We start from the raw sequence: 21396 nt of genomic DNA, 5'->3' as shown, positions 1-21396 counted from the left end.
AGTCGCTTTGGATAAAAAGTGTCAGCTAAATGAATAAATGTAAATGTACATTAAGCAATAATCATATATACAGTCACTTATAATATGATTCAACACTATCACTTTCAACCAATAGGTGGCGCAATTATGAAATTGATGTGGTGTGGTCAGAGTGAGGTGACAATAACACATACAAACTTTTGGTGTCAATATATCAAAGCATTGCAGAGATAAAGCCTGAATAGTCATTTTGGCATCATGCCTCAAATTTGCTGCTGCGGTATACGAAAATGGTTTCGTCTATCGACACGAAATCCATAACATTTTGTCGGCAAATTTCCATCACCATCTGGAGATGATACGATTCGATTTGGGTGAAAATCTGACAAACAGTCTAGGAGAAGTTCGAAAAAGTAGGTTTTAAAAGGAAATAAACATGGCGGACAGGAAGTTTGGCTGACTACGGCAAAATTGGTATCTATGTCGGCACAACCCAAAGAATCCATTAAAGGGTTAGTTCACCCAAAAGTTCTGTCAGTAATTACTCATCCTCATGTCGTTCCAACCCCGTAAGGAACACAATTTATGATATTTTTGATGAAATCTGAGAGCTGTCTCAGTCCTTCATAGGCTTCTAGATAATTTAATCTGCCGGCCCAGAAAAGTTAGGAAAAACATCGTTAAAATAGTCCAAGTGACTACAGTGGCTGAACCTTAAGTATATCAAGCGACGAGAATACTGTTTGTTCTCAAAAAACAAAACTAACAACTTTATTCAACTATTAATTTTCTTCTGTGTGGGCCTCTGACGTGAGTTCACGAGAGCGCCACGACACATGCGCGAGAACTGAGAATATGACGCTCATGATAATTTGATGGGAAAGTGTGAAAGGCAAGCCATTCATTTTGCAGCATTGGTTAGACACTTTTACGTTTTCTCGTTGGTTTCTCACGATTCGGTCATCCAGGAAATGCACACTTTAGAACCATTTTAAACACTACATCGAGACCCATCTGCATCATCTTCTCAGTTCTCGCACATGCGTCGTGGCCCTCACAGAAGAAAATTAATAGTTGAATAAAGTCATTAGTTTTGTTTTGTTTTTTGCGCACAAAAAGTATTCTCGTCACTTGATAAGTTTAAGGTTGAGCCACTGTAGTCACTTTACAGTGTTTTCACTATTTTAACAATGTTTTTACTAACTATTTTGGACCGGCAGAATGAAATTACCTAGAAGCCTATGAAGGAGTGAGACAGCTCTCAGATTTCATCAAAAATATCTTAATTTGTGTTCCGAAGATGAATGAAAGTCTTACGGGGGTTGGAACAGGGTGAGTAATTACTGACAGAATTTTCATTTTTGGAAACTAACCCTTTAAGACCAGCGTCATTACAATAGGCAAATTTATTCAAGTTATTAGCATTTTTGGAAATTTTGTTGTAACTTTTTTACCACAAGGTGGCGCTGCCCAGAAAATTTGTGTAAAGGCATGGTGCCGATGACTCATACCAAGTTTCGTAACGATACGCTAATGCGTTCATAAAGTATAGTATTTTATATCACATAACTCTATTAAAGCTGCTGTAGGTAACTTTTGTAAACAAATATTTTTTGTTAAAACTGTCATTATGTCCTGACAGTAGAATATGAGACCGATAATCTGTGAAAAAAATCAAGCTCCTCTGGCTCCTCCCAGTGGTCCTATTGCAATTTGCAGAAATACACGCTCCCGGTCAGAAACAACCAATCAGAGCCAGGAGGAATGTCTTAGCAGTGTCAATCACACTCGTGTACGCGCTGATCACACCCCTCTCTTGCACAGCGCGAGCCGTCGTTCAAACCAAACTCAAGATTGCGGGTGTGCTGCAACTGTGCTAATGGCGGAGAAACAACCTAAACTGCCAATTTCTCGAGTGACACCTGCTCATAAAACAAAGACGGGTAAAAGGAAAAAAAATGATGACGATAAACAAGCGAAAAAGAAAGAATTAGACAGAGCCCATTGACTCGGTGTCAAAACTCGAGCCGCGTGACATGTAGATAAAATGTCACCACTGTGCAAAGCAACAATTGAAACCTGCTAATTCACTGGCTTGTCATGTTGCTGAAATAATATTATGGCGAGCAGGACGAGGCCGATGGACAGGGACGAGAGAGCGGCGCGAGGCCGGTGGCGTGAGTGATAATGAACGACACCTGTGAGACGCACCGGTCTCGCATCTCTCACGGAGAAGCGGAAGCATAAAGGAGGAGCGACGACAGTGGAGAGAGGAACAGGCCTGATTTTACATGTGATTTTATGTTCTGTTTTGTGTGCCAGCAGTCGTCCGTGAGGGACTGCTGGCTTATACTTCCATTTTGTAATCGTTTATTTATTATTAAACTTGTTGAACGTTCGCCGGTTCCCGCCTCCTTCTTCCCATAACAACTGAACCCCCGTTACAAATGTACTAGCAAACCTTATCTAACATTAGGCTTACATATATAATATAATTCAAGTAATTATTCTAGCGATATGTTACGTTAGTTACCGTTATATTATCTTACTAGCGATTTATAACTTAAGGGTGCAACGTTATAAAGTTACATTACATGTATTGCAAAATACATAATGATTTGAGGACCAAGTTTGTAGTCAAAGTATGGGCAGGCCTTAGTCAATGTAAAGCATATTGTTGATGTTTAATACGGCCCTGCTTACTAGCCTGCGCGTTCACGGCAGGCTCCGCTGTGGGGAGGATCTGTGGAGGGAGGGCGTTAGCGCAGCAGAGAGCAAGGGGGTGGGACCTGTAAGTTGTGCTTGTTCAAATTTTCAGGCTAAGTCAACGTTTTCTCAAAACTCCCTACTGCAGCTTTAAAGTCAATGGCAATTTCATGTTTTGTTTAATTATAGCACCACCAAGTGGCGCAGTTCCACCGTTTTTTTTGTGTACTCAGAGTGAGCCCATACATGTGTCAAATTTGGTGAAAATATCTCATTTCGCTTTGGAGTAATAGACATTTATATGTATAATTACATAAAAAAAATGACTCACACCTGACTTTGTTTGCATTTTCTTGCCACTTACTATTAAAGGGGTCATATAATGGTACATGCACTTTTTCAAGTTGATTGTACTGAAATGTGTGTTGGCAGTGCCTGTACACAACCATCATATAATGATAAAAATCCATCCAGTGGTTTTGTTTTAATCTCCTTATATGTTTTCCCCTGCCTCAAATCGAGCCGTTCGTTTTTGTGACGTCAATAAAACGGACGCCCCTCCCGCGATTGTTGATTGATAGGCGCGTTTCAACACAGACCCGCCCTCGCTCGTGAGAGCTGTCAATCATAGTCCACGCGGACCGGCGCGGTCATTGTTGATATGCTGGAGCACTGTCTATGAGCAGAATGGCGTCTAAGCGATTGTGGTGTTCTGTTCTTGGGTAATAACGAACACAGCAGTCATTTTAATGTTCCTAAATCCGAACCGCTGAAGACGCAGTGGCTGAGTTCTGTTTTCGAAGGGAATATTCCCCACGAGCAACGTCAATGCTTTCATGTTTGCGCGAATCATTTCTCAGCAGACTGCTTTATAAACGAGGATCAGTATAAAGCTGGTTTTGCTAAGAAGCTGATCATGAATAAAGAATCGGTACCAGATATTCGTGTTCCTGCTGAACCTCTAGAACAACTGAAGTGAGTGTAACGTTTTATTAAACTTTATATTAATATTTATATCTTTGCAAATCGCTTCACGATGAATGAGTCTAAGGTTTACACTCAGGGTACATTACTGCATGTTTTCTATGTACGACGTTCTCCATATAATTCATAATCCCACGTTTATAATGAACAACACGTTATGGTATTGTGTTACAAACGTGTACGCACAGAACAGAGAGGCGGGGTGAGCAAAGCTCATTATCATTTAAAGTCATATGCACTGAAACGGCGTGCTGAAAACAGAGCTGTTTTTGACCAGGTAAAATAAGTGTTTTCTTACAATACTAATGAGAATTTTTAATTAAAGTATATTACAAACTTTTAATTTAGACCCTAAAGAATCATATTAGCTTGTACAAAAATGGCATTATATGACCCCTTTAATATTTAGACATTTGGACATTAGCATATGGCCAACGACCTATGTTTCCAAACTTCCTACGGTGGTTTCGTCTCATTCGGTCTAACGGTTTCGAAGATATTGGCAAATGTTTTTTAAGCGCTTAATCACAAATCGTAAGGCGAAACCTAGCATGTTCGGTATCGTTGGACTCGGCAAGGATTCGGGAATCTAAGGAGACGACTCCCGTGAAAATAAGTCAACCACACCCATAGTTATAAGCATTTGGGGCATCGTATTGATACGTTCATAAAATACAGCATTTTGGTCTGTTTTCTTATTAAAATATATCAAATACGTTTTTTCATTTTATTAACATTACCAGTATTTTTTTGATATTATAACTATTCATATTTTTAATTAGCTTTTATTTTCATATTTTCAGTTCTTCATTTTAGTGTAAGTTGTAGTGATTTTTTTATGTGCATTTGTCATTTCTATACATTTTTTTATATTTCTGTATAACTTTAATTTTTACTTCAGTTTTAGTTTCAGTAATTTTAGTAGCTACTTCTACTGCAACTATTTATTTAGTGTTTTTAAGATTGAATCAAATATTAATATTTTATTTCCATGTTACTTCAATTTACTGACAACCGTTTTTCAATAGTTTTAGTTTTTTTATTTAACAATAACACTGATAACAACTTGAGTGAAAAATGAGTCAAGGTCAAATTCGGCCTTGAATTGTTGTCCTGTTATGTGTCTGGCACGGCTGAGGCCTCACCTCATGTAGCACCTTCAGTACCAGAGGGATCTGCTGAGGATAGAGGAGACCCTGAGACACGAGAGACAGACACGTCTTTGCATCTCTCTTCAGCTCATCATAGCTGTCATCGTTTTCTACGGGAGCGATCTGTAGATGGCACAGACCAGCACAGAGTGAAAGTCAGCATTCCACTTAAGAGCACTCCACACAAATGGATAAAAGATGAGCATACGCTAAGATAGAGATAGAGAGAGAGTATCCGAAACCTTAAAAAGCAGGGGCAGCAGCTGTAGTTGCTGAGGTACTGGTGTAGAGAAGGAGCGCCCCGCACTGGCCATCAGCCACTTCAGAACTGTTTTGAAGAGTTTAATGGCCTGGGTCCTCTCGTCCTGCTCTCCCACTCCGTTCTCTTCCACCACGTGGTTCTGAATCTCTTCGTCCCCCTCAATCAGGGGCTTCAGCTGAGACAAGATCCTTTCGGTAAACTCAGCGATGTGTGGGGACTTAGTAGGCAGAGTACACGGCAGGTTGACATCAATCATGAAAATGTACGTCAGCACACTGCAAGTAAAGAAATCATGACAACAAAGAATCAGTGGAACTGCTAGTATATTTTTAGATAACAGTGACGGCTCTAACCGCAGACCTACCTGCCGATGCGCTCTCTCACATTCTTATAAACCTGAGTGAGTTTGGGCTCCAGGTAACTAAGCAATCTGTGTAGCAGCTCTGGGACCCTCCACTCCTGCTGTGCCAGACCACCCTGCAGCACATACAGGTGGCTACGAGAGAGAGAGAGAGAGATCAGGGTAAATATCAGGTATGCATTTAAAGTCTGAATGATGTCAGAATTGGCCCGTGAATCTAAACACAATATACACTTACCAGGCATCTACAAATGATCCACCTTCCCCGCTGAGAGGACACTCCATCAGCATCTCGAGAAGCCAGTGGAGCTTTCGTGGATCTCGGCTCTCCTGAAAACATCAAACACCAACAGTTAGTTGTTCTCATAGCTTCTATAGCAATTAAAGAATCACATAAATTGTTTTATATGTATTAGAGAGAGAAAGAGGGAGGGACAGCAATTGTTTGATATACGTGTGTATATATATATATATATATATATATATATATATATATATATACACACACCCACACATCAAATGAATACTCAATTGTTTTATTTATATATATACACACAGTACTGTGCAAAAGTCTTAGAAATGATATTTTCACAAAAACAGAAATAGCTTTGAGACAGTTATTTATAACTTTTGCTGTAGTGTGTCAGTAGGGAATATAAGTTTACAAAAAAATTTCCAACAATTAAATTTTTTTGCCATTAACTGTAATAATCCAGTGAAATTTTTGTATGCACAAGGAGGCTAACAACAACAGCCGGACCGGTGCTACACAGAGATCTGATCTCACCATCATCAAGTCTGTCTGTGCTCACATGAATAAACAGAAAAAACTGAGACAGACTAATATCCAGAAGAACTGTGGCAACGTCTTCAAGAGACTTGAAGAAACCTTACCGGCTGTTGTCAGACTCCTTGTGCATACAAGAATCACTCACTGGATTATTAAAATAAATGGCAAAAGGAATGTTTGGAAATGTAAACTGATATTTCCTACTGACACACTACAGCAAAATATATAAATAACTATTTTGTAAAAAAAAAAAAAAAAAAAAAAAAAAAAAAATTATATATATATATATATATATATATATATATATATATATATATATATATATATATATATATATATATATATTTTTTTTTTTTTTTGGTCATATACATTCATACATACATACTCACCAAGGCTGCAAAAATACAGTAAAAACAGTAATATTTTGAAGTATTACAATTTGAAACTTTTTATTTTAATATATTTAGCATTTTTATTTATTCAAATAATGGCAAAGCTGAATTTTCACATGATCCTTCAAAAAAATCATTCTAATATGCAGATTTGGTGCTCAAAAAAACACATTTCGTATCAATGTTGAAAACAATTGTGCTACTTAAAATGTTTGTGCAAAATAAATATTTTTTCCAGGATGTTTTGATTAATACAAAGTTCAAAAGTTAGAATGTAAAAGTCTTTAGTGTCACTTTTGATCAATTTAACGTAACCTTGCTGAATAAAAGCATTCATTTATTTTTATAAATGCAATATTATTGACCTAGACTTTGAAACAGTGCTTTAAAGATATTCAAATGTGAATTTAGATAATTTAAATGTTAAATCTAAATTATATTAATATTTAAATATATAATATTTATATAGAGTTTTTCTCGTTTGCCCCTGAAGTCCATTTATAATGTTTTCACGATCATTTACTGTTGGTTCAGGTAGTGAATTATGTAGCATAAATTTCAACATAGTAAAGATAGATGACATACACAGGCAGTGGCCACACAGGTACCCCAGTCAGCGTAGGTCTCAACAGTAATCTTGGACAGTGCTGTTCGCATCAAAGGAATAAGGAATGTCCATAATGCCTCCACCTATGTGTGTGTGAGAGAGAGAGGGGTTTCAAACATGAATATGGTTAAACATCTCAGTTGCTCCCTAATTTTAGCCCTCAAACTTGCAGCGGGGCTCACCTTGCCAAAGCTCCAGTGCTTGCTGCCTCTAACCAGGCCTGCGATGATCTCAGCCACACAGCGCTGGGTGCTCTCATGAGAGTCATCTGCCAGCCGCTCCATATGAGGCTTTAGAACAGGCAGGAAGGCATCACTGTAGTTCCGGAAAAGTCCCTGTGGGGGTTGAATGAGAAAGCAAGCCATCTGTATTTTGTAATAATTCGTACGGCAGGTGAGAGAGGCAGGATTATGAGCTGGTTAAAGTGCAGAGATTAGCAGAGATGAGGCTGGGAGCACAATTGTATTTACTGCTCTACACGAATCATTTATTAAATGCATCCTCAAATTCTGTGCGACCTCTCGGTTTGGGAATTACAGAAGGGGAAACTGCAACAAAACTGCTGAAATCAGTGAACATAAACAGGATGATAACGATCCAATAAATGCTACATTTTAAATTTTTTCTCTTTGCCGAGAACTACAAAAATAGAAGCCAGGTCAATTATGTAGGCATTGAAAATATCCTTTCAACTATCTTAATGTATGCACCCTAGTGCAGAGGACCCTAAGCAAATATAGGACAAACAGTGGCTTGTTAACAGGATGTACAGGCACATCTAAAAATAATTCTACAGCATACATCAAGGCCATTCAACGTATTTTAATTAGAGCCGGGTATGAAACGCATCACACAAGTCAACTCAATACACTGGAAAGCATCATAAGATAATTATTGGGTTGTGAATGAAACGGTGTCAAACATGTGAAAGAGAGAGTGAATATGCGTTGTTTAAATTGTCTCATGCTGTTCGCTTCACGTCTCTGACTTGCAGAGTTTACACATTTGTCTTAGGATGCTGGTACCTTGAAGAGACAGAAGCGACGAGGATTGAACTTGTCTTTGCCCTTTCTGTCCTCAAGGGACAGGAACTCGATGAGCTGTTTGATAAACACTGGGTCTGTGAAATGGTCATAGATGATGCGTTCCCTCTGTTGGAAAATAGTATACATAGTTACAAGTTCATCAGTAAAACAAAGTGTAGGGAAGTACGGTTGAGATCTGTCCCTGTATACCTCATTCATGTTCTCAGCAGCAAGATCCTTAGGCTGCTCTGCTTCAGGGGCATATAGCATCAACTTCCTATGAGCAAAGGAACAGAGAGAGTGAGGAAAAAAGGCTGGAAGCACAGATTTAGACTGAATCATACAGTGATCAGAGGCTGAGAGGGTTTACTTTGGCCAGCAGTAGTATCCCCAGTGTGTCTTTTCTACAAAGCAGAAATTGTCCCAGTCCTGCTGGGTTTTCGGCAGGCTGTCACCATGGTACTGCAGCCAGTCGTTCCCCGGCCTGTCTCCTGCCACCAGCCCCTCCGGCTCGGTTACACTACCTGCAAAGCACCACATGTGTAATTGCTCCTTCCACAGATACTGAAACCTTGCAGATGGACCAACAGATGGATGTGAAGAGTAATTTAATCATCTCATTTCATTGTACTATTTATTTGTTTTCACAGGGATGTTTACTCACTTATATCACAAGGAGTAACAGGTATTTTCTTGCGTGGTCTCTTCAGCTGTTTCAGTATGCCTGCCACAGCGGCAATCGCCATCTATACCAGTGAGCATGGGAAGCAAAACCAATTTATATACAATTTACACAATGGTTTTAAATATATAACAGACTACCATTCACTTCCATTCAAAAGTTTGGGGTAAGTAAGATTTGTTTTTGTTTTTTTTAAATAATACTTTTATTCAGCAAGATGCATTAAATTGATCAAAAGTGACAGAAAAAAAACATTTACAATGTTTCAAATTATTATTATTTTTTTTTTTTTAACTGTTCTTTTTATTCATCAAAGATTTCTGGGAAAAAAAAATTCCCCCAAAAAATTAAGCAGCACAACAATTTTCACCAATAAAAAGAAATTTATCAGCATAGTAGGATACGTTAACACGACAACGATGTGCTAAAAAGTTTTCGCATATAGACGACAACGTTTTCAAAATGATCCCCGTTCACACGACAAAAAAAACGACTATAAATGCTGTATTATGATCGTCAGGCCAGTAGTTGGCGATGTCACTTTGTAAAGAGAAACTACACGACTATAGACTGAACTCGTAATATGCATGACATCACCATTTTCACAAATTTGCCTTTTTGTAGTTTACATGGAGAGGATAAAAGTGATTGTTTTCAAAAACTTGCACTTTGAAACCCATTTTCAGGCCCCCAAATCAGCCAGTCGTGCAAATGAACGGCCCAAACACATAAAAAGTTGTGTGTCATGTAAACGGCCTCATTGGCCCCGTTCAGACTGCAGGCAAAAGTGGCCCAAATCCGATTTTTTGGGGGTCAAGTGACCAGGTCAGACTTCCTCAGAAGTAGTGTGAACACTCAAATCTGGCCCAGATCTGATTTTTTCAAATCAGATTAAGACCACTTCCATATGTGGTCCTGAATCAGATCCAGGTCTGATTTTTTTCAATACCGCCGCAGTGTGAACAACCAGGGCGGATTTGATGCGACTTTTACGTCAATCTACATCGACATTTGTCACAAATTATGCGCCAGCGAGTCAGACATTCTGTCAGTCGATCTCTGACAGAGATAATTAAAAGTTGCCCTCAACATCCAAAAGTTTTCGAAAAACAGCATCTCTGTGAAGCTATTCACATCACATTCCCACCACTCCTGGGGTCGGTGCAGGCTACTTTTGCGTCCATTCGTTTTTCCTTTAACTCCTAATTGAAAAACAAAAAACATGCTTTCTTCTTTATTAGTTTTTAGACTGGTGAAAAAATATTCACATACAAACTTATTTTCCTTATATAGCCTACATTGCTTATTTAATTGAACATCAAATAAATGACATAAGCTTTTTATTTTTATTTTTTTTACAAAAATAAGAAATTTGATTTCTGCATTTTATTTACGTTGATCCGGAACATGTAGATAATATGGAGCGTCTGTGAATTTTTTTTTTTTAATAATAATAATCCGTGACGACGGTTTTGCAATCCGTCCCCTCAAGTTTAAACCGTAGACCTACTCACGAATTCTTAAACTGTTCCCTCGATCGGTTAAACAAATCGTGCCCACGGATTAATAAACTGTAGGCATACCCACGATATCCTAATCCGCGCTCTCAGATTTGTAAATATCAGTTCTTTGTAATTTCTTAAATTTTTAAAAACAAAACGACATTTAGGTACTGTCTTAAGTGAACTCATTTATAATCGCAAATAATAATAATAATTATCATCATTATTATTACATTTATTAGGCTACATATCTAGAAGACGCTTTTATCCAAAAAAGGAACAAAGCAATTCGTCAAATGTCAGTCATAATACAGGTTAGACAATAATAATACAGGGCTAAGATTATCACAAATAAACACAAGATTGTGACGCATATCAAGTGTTTGTGTGGAGTGTGGAGCGCGCACTGCATGGCACGGAGGCGCGGGTACGAACACTTGCATTCTCCTATCAACAGTGGAAATAACTTACAATACTCTATCATTTCTGGTCATACAGAAAATAATAATACATAATCCGCAACTACCTACTACTTTTATTTGTGTAAACTCACAATAACAAGAAAACGTTCTTCTTTTGTAAAATAAAAGAAAACAATCAGGCGCGCTTTCATGATCTCCGTGAACCGGAACACGTCTCAAAAATGAACTGAAACAAAATATAGCCTACCTATATAAAGCTTGAAATGTCCACTTTTAAACGAACAAATTTGAATCGAAAGCAAATACCTTCTGATTATGTAATCCATATGAAGGTTTCTCTCTAAAGGTGCATCCGCTTTACAGCGGAGATGGAGATATGTTTGAAGCCGACACTGCTTTGAAAACACTAGTTTATTAATAAACAATTAAAATGGCTAATTTTTTCAGACACATTTATTATCATTAGCCTATTATCACCTATAAATCACCTCTCTGTGCTATGGTTCCAGAGACACGGCTCTTCTCATTCAGCACTGCGGGAAAAGTATCATCGGATTCTAATTTGGCCTTAGAAAACCAATAAAATCGACATTTGTTGCATATTAATTTGTGAATATTTAAAATGTTTAATAAAGGGGCAAAAAGTCATAAACAAAAATCTGAAAATTCGTCTATATTTCTTTCTTTTGCCCAGCATTTGGTGTGTGCAGTTCAAATTCAAATTTTGTTGTTCAACTTTGCGTTTTAAAAATACAACAACCGCTCATTTTTCGTTTTTCAATTACGGGTTAAAAAAGGAAAAACGAATGGACGCAAAAGTACACGGACCGTTTGGACAGAATACGAGACAAGAGTTCTTTATTAAATTCATAAAAGAAATACAGGAATACTGGATTCTAAACCTCAAAGAAATGCCACAATCAAGACCTTGGAGCAGAAATGAGGGAGAAACACCCAGAAACAGCTCATATGTGCCGTTCACAGCATGCCGTTAATGCTTGGATAACACGCCACGTCTCCTTCCATTAATAATAATAATAGCTAGTCCGTTGCCATGATTGTTGGAATGATTTAGAAAAAAATCGCAATACTTTTGCGCAAATCTGTAGCCTAATGGAAACGCGCGGTTATTGTTCTTTTGCGCATGCGGGTCAGTTCGAAACCGCAAACAGTTCACACTGGAATCTGATATAGGCCACATTTTAAAAGGTAATGTGAACAGCCAAACAAAAAATCGGATCTGAGCAAAAAATCAGAATTGAGCATTAAGACTTGCGGTGTGAACGGGGCCTTAGAATGATTTCTGAAGGATTGTGTGACACGTTATTGTGTTCAGTAATGATGCTGAAAATTTAGCTTTGCCATCACAGGAATTAATAAAAATTTTTAAATATATTTAAATATAAAACGTAAGAGACTTAAAAAAATTTTTTTTTTTACAAATCTTACCGACCCTAAACCTTTGAACGGTAGTGTATATTGGAAAAGGTCGGAAGAAAATTAACAAAATAACAGCATTCCACCAACCTTGCGAACAACTAGCGCATCGTGGTTGAGGCTCCGTATAAAGAAGAGCACCGCAGGAGCCGGGAGAGGATAGTCATCTCTTAGCAGTAGAGACAGGAAGCCAATAGCAATGTGCTCAAACTTCCAAGGCCTGATGACACGCAAAACAGCATATTCACAAATGAGTGATGTTTTTATGCATCTAGTTTTGTAAAAATGTAGCACTTTTAAACATCTATTTAATACTTACAGATCCCTGTCATTTAGACATTCCAACAGATCTTTCAAAAGCTTTTCATATTTCCTGGAAGAGGGAACAGCAAAGATTTACCACACCATGTTAAATGAGTAGTAAACGTTGTGAGTCTGTATCCGTGTAGCACTTACTGCTCTGCATCCTGGTTTTTGTCTTGTTGAAGTGCCAGCCCTTGCTCCAGCTCCTGGTCTACGGGAGTCCCAATGTATGGAGTGGGTTGCCTTGAATCGGTGATGCTCCGGCCAAGAAAAACCGCACTCTCAGGTACCTACAGATTCATCAAGGGAAACATGAGTCTTACAAAATAAGATTGCTGTCGTTTTACACCATACACATAGCCTAAAGGTGATAGCAAAATTTCTGCAAACTTTCGCAGTCAAAAAGTTCCATTGTCTATTGTCAATAGTGTTGCAATTTATGAAGCACCAACTTGAACCTGTTGTGAAACCCTGATGGGGAAATCTTTTTTCTTCAAATTTTTGCAGAACAGTAAATATGTCTGAATCTTAAGAGTCTGAATGACACACCGCAGTGGCAAAATATATATGTTTATGAGCAAAACAGGTGACGCTGCTCACAGTAAAATCGATGCCGATGGTTTCGTACTGTCGGTGGACTTTGTCTGCGAGGTCATCGAAGAGTCTGACGATGGACGGCTTCTCTAGGGACATAGCTGAGCTGAGGCCTGAACGCACTATGGCCGGCCATGTCTGACTGATGCAGTCCCAGTCATGCAAGTTAGCAAGGCACACTCCACTATGGTTCCCAAGCAAGCAGTACAACGCTCCCTAGAGCAAAATATGATTTTAAAAAAAATGGTATTGAGTCAATAAAATAAATTAACAAATGCAGCAGGTGCTAATTATAGAAAGTGAAAAGTATAGATTGCAGACCTTGAACTGTTGCTGGGTGACATCAGTTCGTGTGGGCTCCAGTAGCTCCAGGACACGAGGAGTAATGTCTCTGCAGCAGAAGTTATAGGTGCCCAAAGCTGTGAACAACACATTCTGGGCCTTGCTGCGGACCTGAGGGGCCAAAAATAAAATGGACATTAAGGAGTACATACAAAATAAAAAGGATTATTTTAATGTAAAATTTGGTGGATGTGGAATCAAGACCTGGCTGTAGGTGCTGGTAGAAAGACGCAAAAGGTCCCTCAACAGGTCCTGATGGACACTCTTGTATTCACACCCCTCGACCAACAACTTTCGCATCTAAAAGTGGAGAGCAGGGGGAAAATTTCTTACTTCCAAGTCCAACTAGGTGTGTTGCAATATACTGGTATTGACAATAATCATAATACTCAAAAAATAAAAAAATCGATCATGTTAAAGCACCAGTAACTATATGATAGTGACTCCAACACAGTAGGTGGCAGTATTGCACCTTAATGTTGGTTGCCACCCGATATAAAAGACAACAGCGCAATGTTTACAAAATTTGCTGCATTGGCCAAACAGCAGAACACACAAGATAAAGTTAAAGATGAATTTGACTGAAAAAAATATATCGTTTTTTTTATTTCCGAATATTGCAGATATCACCATAATAATGTTCTTGTGAAATATTTTGGCCACGATAATAGTGTAGAGAAAATCTGATATTGTGACAGCCCTACAATATCTATTATGTGCCAATTCCCTATGCCAGGTTATTAGCATTGGCTCCTACCTCATGCTGAAGAAGAACTCTGTCAATCAGAAGAGCTCGGATGTGCTGTTTCTTCCCATGAAGCTGGAGGGAATAAGAAGATTCGAAAGACAATTATACATTGCAAATATAAAATGCCACAGGAGATTTCTCAGGCCCAACTACACACCCTATTCTCCATAGACTTCTTCACCAGGGTGAAACTCTTCCAACGAGAGTCAAACTCGTGTTTGTGGGAACCTTTGAAGTGCATTAAGTCACTGATGATCTGAGGGAGACAAACAACTGTTAAACCAAGAGACTTTAACAGCTAATTATTGCTATATGATCCAATACAATTAACAGCCTTATAAACAATGATCAATTCATGTTGCTCAAATATCGACTGTGCTCACCTTGATAATGGCGAAAAGGGATTTGGTGTCATCCTCTGAGCGCTCCAGAATGTAATCTACAAAAGAGAATTAGAAGATGCATGGGCTGACTGTCTCAAGAATTATGGGTAATTATGGTGCAGTTTAAGTGAGTTTTGTGTGCAAGTAGGTGTGGTAAATGAGGAGCACTCACGAAGCAACTGTCTCATCACTTTACAGATGGCCTCACGGTAGTTCTCTCTGGACTTATCTGAAGAAAGAAAAAGCAAAGCCTTACTGAAAGGGTCTTAACTGTACATTCATCACAACAACATGAAACAACAGGTTTCATAAGCAGTTTCACTAAGAACTTGCTCAGTTGTGGCTTACCATAGTCAACACCAATGTACAGCTTTGTTTCCTCCAAACTAAGCAGGCTGGGAACACTACAAAGAAGAGAATGAAAAAAAGAAATCATATTCATACTTAAGTTCTACAGTTCGGGTCGGTAAGATTTTTTTACATGTTTTTGAAAGAAGTCTCATCAAGATGAAAGAAGTCTCATCATTTATTTGATCAAAAATACAGCACAAACAGTACTATTGTGACATTTGAAATCATGATTTTAATGTGTATAAAAATATAATTTATTCCTGTGAATAAACCATTAGGCTACTCCAGTCTTCAGTGTCAAATGATCCTTCAGAAATCATCCTAATTTGCTGATTTGGTGCATAAGAAACATTTCTTATCAATGTTAAAAACAGTTGTGCAGCTTAATATTTTGTGGAAACCTTGATACATTTTCTTTCAGGATTCTTTGATGAATGAAAAGTTCAAAAGAACAACATTTGCCTGACATAAAAAGACTTTCTAACATTTTAAATGTCTATTTTGACCAACTTTCTTGCAAAAAAAAAAAAATTCTTACCGACCTCAAACCTTTGAATGAACATTTTAAAATATACTTTCCCCCTGCTTTTAAGAATTAAATACAAAATATTAAATAATCATGATTTAATCAGAACTGTGTATTTCTTTGCACGTCCACTGCTTAGAAGGAACATTGTTCAATATCTCAGTGTGTTTTAGGACTTACAGGCCTGTGACTATGGTTCCATCAAGAGGGGGCAGCATGCTGCCAGCACCCAGCAAACAGTGCTGGACTATACACAGGCTCTGAAGAACATCATCTCTGTTTAAAAAGCAGAAATAAGTCTGAATTAGCAAAAACAATTGAAAAAAATTCAACATCAATACAATACTGAAATGCATGTTTTTTTTGTTTGTCACATCATTACAGAGTGCACTTTTGACCTCTGACCTGCTCATGTCCTGTTCTCCCTGTGCATATCTCTGCAGGCGCTGGAGCTCGGGCTGCAGCAACAGGTCCAGAACATAGAACACAAATGCTGTCTCCTCTGCGCTGGGCACGTGCCACTGGATCTCCAGATGCCACAGATCCCCTGGACGACCCCAGTCCTGCCATAAGAACAAGAAAGGAGGAAGAGAAAACTTATGGGATCTACAATGATCCAATACATTTGAGAAAACAAAAAAGACTTACATACTTACACAAGTCTACACAAAAATTGGATACATTCGCAGTACCTTGATGGGCAAGTACTCTTGCAGGGGTTTGTTGAAGCCGCCGGGCACACTGCAGTAGTCTGTGGGGTAGGTGAGCGCTGTGGAACGCAGGATATGGTGCAGCAGGTTGCAGGCCAGAGTGTAGCCCTGTTTACAGCGCATGCGCAGGGTCAGCTGCAGAGTCTGAACCAGCTGTGTGCGGTACGGGAGGAGCTTTTCCCCATCCACACGAGTCACCTGAAGAGCAGTGAGAGGGGGTGGCAATGTGAGACACAACAATCCTTGTCAAGTGTCTAAACTAATCTGGTCTTGTAAGGGGACTGATTTGAAACACTTTTTATAGGCATTGTCTCCATTATGCTCCTAATGGAAAGTGCATGTGAGACAAACTTGATAGTTGAGTCTAGTTTAAATGGAAAGTCCACCCAAAAATGAAAATTCTGTCATCATTTACTCATCCTCGTGTTGTTTCAAAGCTGTATGACTTTCTTCTGCCAAATATAAAATATATTTTGAAGAATATTGGTAACCAAACGGTTTTCTGTTCCCATTGAAGTCTTTTATATGGATAAAAATACAATGGAAGTCGTTGGGAACCGAAACAATTTGGTTACCAACATTCTTCAAAATATATTTTATATTCGGCAGAAGAAAGTAAGTCACATGTTTGGAATGACAAGAAGGCGAGTAATGCCAATGACAATGCTAATGACTTAATCTAATAAGCATAAAATACAAATATTACAGAAATATTGGGTGAAATTGTACTTTAATTAGATTATTTCACATTAGTATTTAACACAAGCATACATAACATGCATACATAACTTGTATTTGTAATTTTTTAGATTTTGATGAAAACTTTGCAATGCATTATATGATTGATTTATTCACTTATCCATGAAGAACATATGTAAATGTGATGCTGATCCAAATGATCTTAACCCTCTGGGGTCCTTCATTTCAGAGTCACACTCAGGACCTTCGGGTCCAAATGGGTGGGATTAATATTTATAAAAAAAAAATCATTTTTTCTTGTTTTTTATAATATTCTTTCTTTTCTTTTTTGGTGTTTTGAGATAATTTCAAAAATAAAAATGATTTAGAATTAATATTAATGCAATAATTATGACCCATTTTTTCCCCATTGAATATAATAGAATTTTTTTTTTTTTTTAAAGCTGTATTTCATTTTAGAGTCAAGCCTAGGCCTCATGAAAGCAATTTTTGAAATGAGATGGATGCCATCTGGTGGACAAACTGAGCATATAAAAAATTCAAAACCCATATGTAATCTGAATTTATTAGTGTGTATGTGTATAAAAGTGTGTTTGTGTGTGTGTGTGTGTGGATGTGTCTGTTTTGCACTCTTGATGTTTTATAGATTCACCCCTTCACTGTTGTGTGCTTTTTTTCTGGATCGTGGCTGATTTGTAGATTGTACGCACAAAAAAACTCTGTATTTTCACATTTTTGCCAATTTCCCATTCATTTCCTATGCGGGTCCATTTGGACCCGAAGGTCCTGAGTGTGACTTTTTTTTACAACCACTTAGACTATTCAAATACTGTCCCCACTTTTTTTGGGTGTTCATATACCAAGTACCAATAAAGTCACCAAATTTCAGACCATTCCGATAAAGCTATGATTTTTAAAAATATATATATTTAAATGCTTCGGGTCCATTTGGGCCGAAGGACCCCAGAGGGTTAACAAGGTATATAGTATTAATGCCAACTGTTTAGAATAGCCTAAGTGTCAGGACAGAGGCTATGATGCCTAAAAATGTTGCCTAGATAGGAATCCATCATGATTTTGGAACACAGCTTAAGATCTTTTGTGTAGTGGTATGATATAGTGTTGTGTTCACCTCAGACAGCAGCTGAAGGCTCCAGAGCAGTTCTTTATCCAGTTCTTCCTCATTCAAAACATCTTCATCTGAAATACACCAAAACTCAAGTAAGGATGGTGACACACTCAACATGACACAAACAGAGTTATTTTCTTGTACGCACTGGCAGTTAGATGAGTAATGGCGTTACAGCAGTGTGGTACAAACAGCCTGAGAGACTCAGCAGGGTGACACTGAAACAAAGCAGAGGACAGTTGAATCAATGCGGTCTCACAGTTGTGTATCTGTCTGCACAAATGGGGAAAGGGGAAGTATTACCTTAGCAGATGCTCTGCACATGTCTGCCACCATCCTGCCTGCGACACGAGTCTCAAAGATGTTGGTGGTGGCAAAATTGAAGACTTTCTCAAGAGCAACCTATAGACAGATAACAGAGTTTATTTGAAATAGAAATCTTGCGCAACATTACAAATGCCTTTACTGTCACTTTTGATAATATTTAATGCATCGCTGAATAAAGCATTAATTTCTTTAAAAAGAATAATAAAAATAAAAAAAATCCTGACTCCAATCTTTTGAACAGTAGTGTCACACAATACTTTCTAGCAGGGCTGCCAACTTTGAGGTTTAGCTTGGAGTGGTGGTGGGGGTTTTAAAAAACAAACTTACATCACAATAAGTGTATTGTGATTGTCAAAGTATTTGGTAACTAAACAGAATTTCATTAAGCTTGGTGACAACATGTGACAATGTATACATGGTACAATGACTGGTCGGCTACTGTTTTTATTAGTGCTTGACACAAATTTCACGATTTCAATTCATAAGCTTGCGTTTGGATTCCGATCTTGATTCAATGTCGATTCATTTGAATAAATATCAGGTACAGTAGCTACATGTTAATTTTTCACAGAAAAAAAAAAAAAAAAATCTCTCAACTAATGCTGTACACATTCAGGGAGCCTTGTCAGCTGGTATTATTATTAAAGGTTAAAATTAACAGCTCAAATTAATATAATGCTGTTTTCATAATAATAATAATGTTTTTTGAGTAAAAATACAATAATTATATAATATAGTGCATATATTTAGCGAAATACTCCTCTCTAGTTAATTTTTATAGCTAACTAACATGCTATGGTCATTAAATGGCTTTCCTGAGGTAAATGTCCATGACATTGTTCTCCAGCTATTTTACTGACCTCTTGAAACCAGTTGAAACACTGATTGGTCAATTACATGAGACATACCTTTCGGTAGGTTGTACTGCATCTTTCAACATACCTTGACATTATATAATGTTCATTCATGTTTATTTAGTATTAACTAGCAGTAAAAAGAAAGAGATGATCGGTTCACGTGCCACTTGAACTGAGGCGCTACAGCAATCTGTGTCAAGTCACATTTAAGAGCATCAAAACAGTATTTATTGTTTGAATTTCATAATAAAATTGATAGAATTTGAAAGCTGAGACTGTTTCATATCAAAAGTAACCTGCTCTGTCTTGACTGTTGGTGTCAGTGTCCTCTTTGCTTCGGGATTTTCCACTGTGTGAGAAAATGGATTTGTGAAGTGAGAGCATGAGAGCAGTGCCAATTGCGTGAGTCTCACGCTGAACGAGTGAGAGTTGGCAGCCCTGTATATAGACCATCAAAACAACTTTACATTGTGCTTTCATCACTGACTATATACAAATACAACAATGCAGTCTGTTGAGACAACTCGTGAATCAGTCTATGAAGTAGTCATCATAGAGTGACTGATTCCATCGGACAACTCAATTATTTTCTAAATTTCAGATTACTCACTGAGCCGCAGATTATTATAAGCCAAGAATGTTAAAAACAGAGCTTGAGACATCTGTTGACAAATGCTATTTTAATTTTTTTAAATCCATTTTAAAATTGGTAAGATTAGCAAAATTAGTCTAATTACTAAGATACGTTAAGATATGTAAAAAATGTAAATGTAAAAATCCTATTAAATATAATAAAAAACCTTGAATATCTCCATGGAGCACTGTGTCAGAATGGTGCTGAAAGTGGATGAAAGGCCCAGCTCCACCAGACTCTCTAAATGAGTCATTTTCTCTGTCTCCGTCTCCTCGCGCGTCTGCTCCAGAGTGCTGCTGTCAATCAATGCAAAACACCTACAGACACATAAAATAGGGCATAAGACACAGCAATACAGTGTTTTATACTGACGCACACAAGACTAAATGACTCACCTGTCCATAAACTGCAGAACAAAGTCTTCAAACTCAGCAGAAGCCGAACACAACTCTCTCTCCATCTAAAAAAAGCAAAAGACATTAGGATCAAATACAGAAAGAATAATAATGTAAAAACTCTGTAATAGGTGTTTTTATATAATATTTTCAGAGCCGTACCTCTGTCAAGTCATTCTTCTCATGGAGGGCTGATGAACAGTCCACTAAAGGCACTAGAGTAGTGAAAGTAGCAATGAACTGGAACGTGATCTAAGAAAAAAGAAAGAAATTCAAGACAAATATGAATAAATTCACATCTGAGAAAGCAACAACAAGGAATTAAAATTGTCATATTTTGAGTGCTTTATTTTATCAGTTGTTTCATGAACACCATTGTTAATGTTTATTTCACAGTTTACCCACCATGCATTTGCTGAAGTCATTAGGGTCAACACCAGGTAGTGCTCTCATTAGCAGGGGCAAGACGTGCGCAGGACCTTCGGGATAATGTCGGCCTCCACTGAGAAGACTGCGGGCCATGCCAATCATGCAGCTGAGAGTGGCAGTAAGCTGGTGCGGCTCCGTCAGTGTCTCCATAGCAGGATACGTCCTGCAGGGGGCAGCACATTCACACATTACACTCTGTGGCTTTTAGTTTGTTCCCCCTTTGGGAACAGTCCAGCTCCTTCTTTACAAGACAACTGCTTACAAAGCCTATTTACAAAGATTGGATTTGTAAATCCTGACAGTGAATAAAAGAAGCAACTCTAAGGGCTGATAAAACATTAAGACTTTCGCTTATTGATTTTTTTACTGCAAGTCATCTCCAATAACTATTTAAAGATACAAAAGTAAACATTTTAACATTTAATCAGCTCTGCATTATCATAATACATATACTAATACATTTAAGAGAATAGATTAAAAAAAGATTAAGAGTTGATTTTGTATGTGCGTATATCTTTGCTGGTATAGCATTTAAAGGTGCAATGTGTAACATTTTTGAGTATCTATTAACAGAAATGCAATATGACATCCATAACTATGTGTTCAGTGGTGTATAAAGAACTTACTTAATAAACCGTAATGTTTTTATTACCTTAGAATGAGGCATTT

At 37.8% G+C, this 21396-nt stretch overlaps 1 protein-coding gene across 2 annotated transcripts in view; it reads right to left on the bottom strand.

Moving 5' to 3' along the window:
- Nucleotides 1-21396, bottom strand: part of psme4b (proteasome activator subunit 4b) — a 42117-nt gene that overhangs the window by 4793 nt on the left and 15928 nt on the right. For both annotated transcript variants that reach the window (XM_056255577.1, XM_056255578.1), the window contains 31 exons: nt 20704-20890; nt 20461-20550; nt 20299-20363; nt 20070-20220; nt 18389-18487; nt 18234-18303; nt 18089-18156; nt 16240-16455; nt 15953-16110; nt 15728-15823; nt 15019-15074; nt 14843-14899; nt 14671-14726; nt 14445-14543; nt 14297-14359; nt 13744-13839; nt 13519-13650; nt 13204-13413; nt 12757-12893; nt 12620-12673; nt 12391-12520; nt 8922-9003; nt 8628-8781; nt 8468-8534; nt 8258-8383; nt 7415-7567; nt 7211-7315; nt 5682-5773; nt 5447-5578; nt 5063-5357; nt 4815-4943 (listed from right to left, as the gene is read on the bottom strand). In XM_056255577.1, the coding sequence (XP_056111552.1) occupies nt 4815-4943; nt 5063-5357; nt 5447-5578; nt 5682-5773; nt 7211-7315; nt 7415-7567; nt 8258-8383; nt 8468-8534; nt 8628-8781; nt 8922-9003; nt 12391-12520; nt 12620-12673; nt 12757-12893; nt 13204-13413; nt 13519-13650; nt 13744-13839; nt 14297-14359; nt 14445-14543; nt 14671-14726; nt 14843-14899; nt 15019-15074; nt 15728-15823; nt 15953-16110; nt 16240-16455; nt 18089-18156; nt 18234-18303; nt 18389-18487; nt 20070-20220; nt 20299-20363; nt 20461-20550; nt 20704-20890 (3625 nt within the window). The remainder of the gene's footprint in view (nt 1-4814; nt 4944-5062; nt 5358-5446; nt 5579-5681; nt 5774-7210; nt 7316-7414; nt 7568-8257; nt 8384-8467; nt 8535-8627; nt 8782-8921; nt 9004-12390; nt 12521-12619; nt 12674-12756; nt 12894-13203; nt 13414-13518; nt 13651-13743; nt 13840-14296; nt 14360-14444; nt 14544-14670; nt 14727-14842; nt 14900-15018; nt 15075-15727; nt 15824-15952; nt 16111-16239; nt 16456-18088; nt 18157-18233; nt 18304-18388; nt 18488-20069; nt 20221-20298; nt 20364-20460; nt 20551-20703; nt 20891-21396) is intronic.

The sequence above is a fragment of the Rhinichthys klamathensis genome, unplaced genomic scaffold, assembly GCF_029890125.1.
Source record: "Rhinichthys klamathensis goyatoka isolate OS25496 unplaced genomic scaffold, OSU_Roscu_1.1 h1tg000121l_1, whole genome shotgun sequence".
Taxonomy (NCBI): domain Eukaryota; kingdom Metazoa; phylum Chordata; class Actinopteri; order Cypriniformes; family Leuciscidae; genus Rhinichthys; species Rhinichthys klamathensis.
This window is presented reverse-complemented; position numbering and strand designations above follow the sequence as displayed.